Raw genomic sequence first — 6,943 nt, 5'->3', positions numbered from 1 at the left:
TCAGTCTGTACCCCTTTTGAATGCATCCTGAACCATGGGACTCCTTTTTTTTTTTTTTTTTGACAGAGTCTTGCTCTGTCGGCGATGGCACTCCTTTTGATCTGATGAAGGAACTTTTGTTTCATAGTTCATGGGACTGTTGCAGTGTCCGGCACATAATTGCCACTTAAATATGTATTGGCTTTCTGCTTTAACATACTGGAATATATGAATTATTTCAAAAAGTCCTCTCCCGCTCAGGGAGGGCAGGACTCTAGGATGAGGTCACTTGGGGGATAAGCCCATCTGTGGCTATAGGACTTTGCTAAACACTCCTCTTCTCCCTCTGTGTTCCAGATTCTCTACTTCCAGTGCTTGAAAGCACAGTACTTAAATCTGGCTTCCTGCTTTTTTTTTTTTTGTATGAATGAATACATGAATTGTATAATGTTAGTTGGTTTGTTCTCTAGAGCAAGTTACTTACCCTTAGGAATTAATAAACTGTGGAAACAATCATGTCAGGCTACTAGTCATATTTGAGAAATAATTAGTAAGAGAGGCTGTTCATTATTCAGAGGAGTGAAGCAAGATGTTCTGGAGGACTGGAACCCGCTTACTCACTGCCACCACTCCCCCGCCTCCCACCTGCTGCTGCCAAACCAGGCTCCTGCTCCCCGCGGTTACTCCCACCAAAGCTCCCTGGGATAGCAGCTGCCCTGATTGGCACACCCCCGCAGTCATCACCACTGAGGCATATTCCTGAAGCTGCCAGTGTGAATTGTTTTATAGAACACTGGTGTTAAAATTCAGGTACCTGAGATGAAACAATATTTTAGTTCTTCAAAATCCGGTTGTCAACACATTTACTATGGAGTATCTCCCACGTGGCCAGTTCTGTGGGAGATACAGAAGACCTACTACCGCCTATGGAAGTAGAAAATAATATACAACTATGTAATTACGTGACGCATTGCATGGTAATTGCCGTGGCTCAGGGAGAAGATCAGCAGGAACTGGAATGTCTCAAGATGTTCTGGAAGGAGAGCAGTGGCTCGTGTGTGTTGTTCACCTGTATTCCTGACTCCTGGCAGGGCCTGCTGTAAAGCACACACTTCATGAATAAATATGATTGAGTTAAATAAATATTTGAATTGTGTCTTGAGTGTAGCTTTGAAGACCAGCAACAGTTTGGATGGCAAGATTGAGGGCAGGCTGGGCACAATGGCTCATGCATGTAATCCTAGCACTTTGGGAGGCCAAGATGGGAGGATCGTGTGAGGCCAGGAGTGTAAGACCAGCCTGATCAAGATAAGGAGACCCCATCTTTACAAAAAATCATTAGGCAGGTAATTATTAGCACATGCCTGTAGTCCAGATACTCAGGAGGCTGAGGTGGGAGGATCACCTGAGCCTGGGGAAGTAGAGGCTGCAGTGAGCCATGATGGTTCCACTGCACTCCAGCATGGGTGACAGTAAGACCCTGTCTTAGGGGGAAGAAAAAAAAAGATGCGAGGGCATGGTAGTCAAGGAAAATGGCACAAGTAAAGGCATTTGAGCATAGATGAGCACATGGTCTTTTGGGAAGAAGGCACTGACATTGACAGCCCATTTATTTCAATGTTTGTAGGAGTGATTGGGAGAACAATGCATGTAAGTCTGACATCATGATGTCCATCCGGCAAAGAAGAGAAATAAAAGCCACAGAAGTTTCTGAGGACTTTCCAGCCCAGGAAGAAAATGTGAAGTTGGAAAATAAATTACCATCTGGTAGGTGATCTAAACTAAAGTAGCATTTTGGGTTGCTTTTATTTCTGCATATTAAAATGTCATTCACCAATAGGGTAAAAATTTGGTGGGACCTAACAACTGAAACTTATTCTAGTCCCCTTTGATTTGATTGATTTTACAGTTATGATTTGACAAAAGATGAAAGAGCTTTGATTAGAAGCCTTTGTCAACTGTCTGTTAATTAACTTATGGTTCTGCCAGGATCATCCTTTGACTCTCTAGAGTAATGGTCCCCGACCCATACCCCAGATTTTAGTATATCTCAAATTTTTCTGACCGTGTACTATTCACACACCAGGCAGCCTTACCTTGGATGAATTTCTCATTTCATTAAAGTAGTGAAAGGTGGATCAATGTATTTTTTTAATTCTTTATAATTTAGTCAAATTCCTGAAGTTCGGTCCTTTGCTTTTTTTTTTTTTTTTTGGGTGGAAAAAGTAATCAGAACTTGATCAGTTCTTTGTATAATGGTAAAGATTTGCTAAGTGACGCATCAAATAGCATTAATTACTGACTTCTTGCTTTCTGAATAGCTTTTGTAACTAAAGGCTGGTCAGGATTTTAAAAGTTAACATGAAAATCTTCATACCCCTCAACCATTTTGGATATCTGACAGAATTTATGTTATTTTCAGCCATGTTAATTCTTACCAGTCAGGCTAATAAAGCAATTCAGGGAAACAGTTTAACAAAAGTAATCTGTAATGGGAGGTCTTGCCACCTGGCCCAGTCATTTGAGAGTAATGAATCCATTTTGGATAACAGTACTTTCTGAGCACCTTATACAATGCAAAGAAAGAAAAATATCCTCCCATCCTGAAACTACCACCAGTGGCACTGTCTTGCTGTCTAAATGTCATATTCTGCACATATATACTCACAAGCATTTGTATACAGTTTTGCAAAGTTGGGATCTATGTGCTGTTTTGTAACTTGCTATTTTTCTCTTATTATGTTATGAACGTGTCATAAGCCAGTTGATGTATTTTTGAAATATCATCAATGTAAAGTATTTTTATAGCTGCCACTGTAGAAGTAAAAGGTTTTCTTACCATTTACTAATACAGACAGAGTCGTGATAAATTTCCTTGTGACCATATGTTTGTTTAAAACTTTATTTCCTGGGGCATGTCTTAGTCTATTTGTGTTGCTATAAAGGAGTACTTGAGGGTGGATGGTTTATAAAGAAAAGAGGCTTATTTGCCTCAGGGTTCTGCAGACTGTACAAGAAGCATGGCGCCAGTATCTGCCTCTGGTGAGACCTCAGGAAGCTTCCAATCATGGCAGAAGGGTTAGGGGAGCCAGTGTTTAGAGATCACATGACCAGAATAGAAGAAATTTCCAGGGAACATGGGGTGTCAGGCTCTTTTCTACCAACCAGCTCTCCTGAGAACTCAGAATGAGTTCTAACAGAATGAGAACTCAGTACTGCTAGAACCTTGCCAAGCCATTTGTAAGGGATCTGGTTCCATCACCACACCACCTCTCATTAGGCCCCACCTCCAACATTAGGGATCACATTTCATCATGAGGTTTGGAGGGGGCAAATAGCCAAAGCATCTCAGGGTACGTGCCTAGATTTGGAATTACTGGCCAAATGGGATGCTCCTTTTGGTGGCTTTTACTCACTGCTGCCATGTTGCGTTCCGGAGAGGCACCAATTTATTCTTCTAGCAGCAGTGCTTGAAGATGTCTATTTTTTACCAAAACAGAGTATTAGCATTTTGAAAGCTGTCAAATTGGCTAAGATTTTTAAAAGTATAACTCGCAGTTTTGATTTGCATTTATTTAACATTAATGAATTTGAACATCTTCAGTCTGTTATTGTTATTGGCCACTTTTTTCTATTGTACATTGCCTGTTCATGTCCTTAATTTTTTTCCTACTGCAACACTCATGTTTTTAAATTGTCCTGAAAGTATTCATCTTATATTAAGGGTATTTAAGCTTTTTATATGTGCTGTCTATATTTTTCCTAGTTTATATGTCCTTTAACTTGAGCTATGAAGGATTATTTATTCTGTGGAGTTTTTTCCCCCCAGAGCATTCCTGCAAAACCTGTGGTTTTAAAAAGTTTTAGGTAATCAGCCAGGCACAGTGGCTCATGCCTATAATCCTACTTTGGTAGGCTGAGGCAGGTGGATCACTTGAGGTCAGGAGTTCAAGACCAGCCTAGCCAACATGGTGAAACACTGTATCTACTAAAAATACAAAAATTAACCAGGCATGGTGGCGTACATCTGTAGTCCCAGCTAGTCAGGAGGTTGAGATGGGAGAATCAATGGAACCCAGGAGGCGGAGGTTACAGTGAGCCGAGATTGCACCACTTCATTCCGTCTTGGGCAACAGAGCAAGATCCTGTCTCAAAAAAGAATTTTTTTTTAGGTAATAAAGTTTTTAAAATAGCTTTTAAAGAATAAACCACCAATTGTACCTAGATCACCTAAAAGACTAATTACATCCTAGACACATAACACATTTAGTCGTCCATTTAACAAACTTCATAAATTATGGTTGTTAAACTTGCCAGACACAGGCCCCCAGTATTAAAAATAAATAAGAAAATGTACTTGCCTTCAAGAAGCTCACATTGTAGTTGACAGAACGGACACATGAACAATTAGATATTGGGTAAAACTTTTAATAGAATGAAAACAGATCTGTGGAATCAGAAAGGAGCCTCTGCTGGAGATAGGAAAAGCTTTCCTAGTGACAGGCAGCTAGGCTTAGCTGACTTGATAATTTGAAGTAGAACTATTACATTCTAATTTTTTTACCGACTTTGTTTTTTATCTGTCCCATTTTTCCAAAAGGTTGTACCACTAGAAGATTATGGAAGATTCTGTCATTGACAATTGGTGGAACCATTGCCCTTTGCATTGGACTTCTTACATCTGTCTACCTTGCCACGTTACATGAAAATGATTTATGGTTTTCTAATATTAAGGTATGGAGTTTCTGTGGCCATTGTGTGATTCACTCTTTGGGGCCTCCAGTAGTAAGCCATGTGGATGAATGACCAAGGCAACACAATTTTGTCATAAAGAATCCAATCTCTTAAAAGGTTTGACTATTTGTGTTTATTATTTTTAAATAACATATCAGAACCTTTTTTTTTTTTTTTTTTGAGATGGAGTCTCCCTCTGTCACCTAGGCTGGAGTGCAGTGGTGCGATCTCAGCTCACTGCAACCTCTGCCTCCACCTCCCAAGTAGCTAGGACTACAGATGCGTGCCAATATGCCTGGCTAATTTTTGTATTTTTAGTAGAGATGGGGTTTCACCATATTGGCCAGGCTGGTTTTACACTCCTGACCTTGTGATCCACCCACCTTGGCCTCCCAAAGTGTTGGGTTTACAGGTGTTAGCCACTGCGCCCAGCCAGAATCTTTAATGTTAATTTTTTGGAAGAGGGTCTTGCTCTGTCACTCAAGCAGGTATCCTGCCTAAGCCTCCTGTGCCGCTGGGACCACAGGCATGCACCACCATGCCCAGCCAATATTTTAGTTTTTTTTTTTGTAGTGACAGGGTCTCACTTTGTTGCCTAGGCTAGTCTCGGACTCCTGGGCTCAAGTGACCCTACTGCCACAGAGTCCCAAAATACGAGTATTACAGGTGTGAGCCACATCACTCAGCCTAGAATTTTTATAATCACGTGAGTTATTTCTTTTTCATTAACGTATTTCATTTATTTAGCAGTTACTCTAAAATTAGTATTTTTCAAGTTATAGATTGTGAAGTTAGTGCAGTAGATCATGAGTAACATTTTTCTTAATGAAATCAAAACGAAGATAATATCACATCAAGTAGGGTTTAAGATTGTTTTGTGAAACTTTTAATTATATATATATATGTATTTACAGACTGGGTCACAGTATATAAGGTACTTCCTTTTCTTTTTTTTCCTGATGGCTAAAACACAAAAAAAAATGAAATAAAAAAGCCAGTGCTTTAAATCATGGGATCTGAATGCGGCTCCACAGAGGGTCCTCAGCATGTTCATGTCTGTCTAATACGCTAGTGCAAGTGGTTTTGGGGGGCATAGGGCAATGAGGAAGCCATGATGTTTCTAGGGAAAGGAGCTGTAATTTTAATGACTTTCGAGGGTCACCCCGGTGTGGTGGCTCACGCCTATAATCCCAGTACTTTGGGAGGCTGAGGCAGGCAGATTACTTGAAGTCAGGAGTGTGAAACCAGCCTGACCAACATGGTGAAACGCCATCACTACTAAAAATACAAAAATTAGCCAGGCATGTTGACACGCACCTGTAATCCTGGCTACTCAGGAAGCTGAGGCACAAGAATCACTTGAACTCAGGAGGCAGAGTTTGCAGTGAGCCGAGATCACACCACTGAACTCCAGCCTGGGCAACAGAGCAAGACTTCTCCCAAAAAAATGCAGGGGTGTGGAATCTGTGACTCTTTAAATATGTGTCCTTGCTGTCTTTGTCCTCCTCTCTTTCAACATTTCTAGAACTCCTCCTGGCATTGTTTTCAGAACTTATATATAACTTACACATGGAAATCTGCATATCCAAATATACCTTATTTTTATCTAATATGTCATGATCTTTAACCTAAACTGTGGTGTCTAATGACTACTTGCTTGTAAAGGTAAACAAACACCTTCAAAGCCAGAGATGTATGATATGTAAGAATGTTCAAAAGAATTGATTGGTGTAGGATCTAAAGACATTTTCCAAAGAAAGTTTTCCAAAACATTTTGAGCTTTGGTCCTCTTATTTGAATGAGTCTCCAAAGGAGATTACTTTGATGACAAATCTAATTTATAAGAATAACTTCTAGTGTGTTTATTTTTAAAACTTGCCATGTTACTTTATGGGTACAGCATATATCTATATTTGTATCTATATATCTTTATACAAATTATCATAGTACCAAAGAAGAATAATTCTTACCCTTCAGTGACAGTAGTTAGTTCTTGTTATCAGAAAAGGTTTACTCATTTATATATCTTTTTTGGGAGGTGAGAAGCAGGGGTGGACAGGGTCCTTCTCTGTCGCCCAGGCTGGAATCCAGTGACACAATCACAGCTCACTGCAGCCCCGGCCTCCTGGGCTGAGGCATTCCTTTCACTTTAGCCTCCCAAGTAGCTGGGACCACAGGCTCACGTCACTGTGCCCAGCTAGTTTTTCAATTTTTTTTTTTTTTTTTTTTT

General features: G+C 40.1%; 1 protein-coding gene across 2 annotated transcripts in view; it reads left to right on the top strand.

Annotated features, from left to right (window-relative positions):
• DPY19L3 (dpy-19 like C-mannosyltransferase 3) overlaps positions 1-6,943 on the top strand; it is a 76,143-nt gene that overhangs the window by 1,306 nt on the left and 67,894 nt on the right. For both annotated transcript variants that reach the window (XM_017504267.1, XM_017504268.2), the window contains exons 2-3: positions 1,607-1,746; positions 4,580-4,713. In XM_017504267.1, coding sequence (XP_017359756.1) covers positions 1,644-1,746; positions 4,580-4,713 — 237 coding nt within the window. In that variant the 5' untranslated portion in view covers positions 1,607-1,643. The remainder of the gene's footprint in view (positions 1-1,606; positions 1,747-4,579; positions 4,714-6,943) is intronic.

This window comes from Cebus imitator, unplaced genomic scaffold (assembly GCF_001604975.1).
Source record: "Cebus imitator isolate Cc_AM_T3 unplaced genomic scaffold, Cebus_imitator-1.0 Scaffold318, whole genome shotgun sequence".
Classification (NCBI taxonomy): domain Eukaryota; kingdom Metazoa; phylum Chordata; class Mammalia; order Primates; family Cebidae; genus Cebus; species Cebus imitator.
The sequence above is the reverse complement of the archived record's forward strand: the minus strand, read 5'-3'. Positions and strand labels throughout refer to the sequence as shown.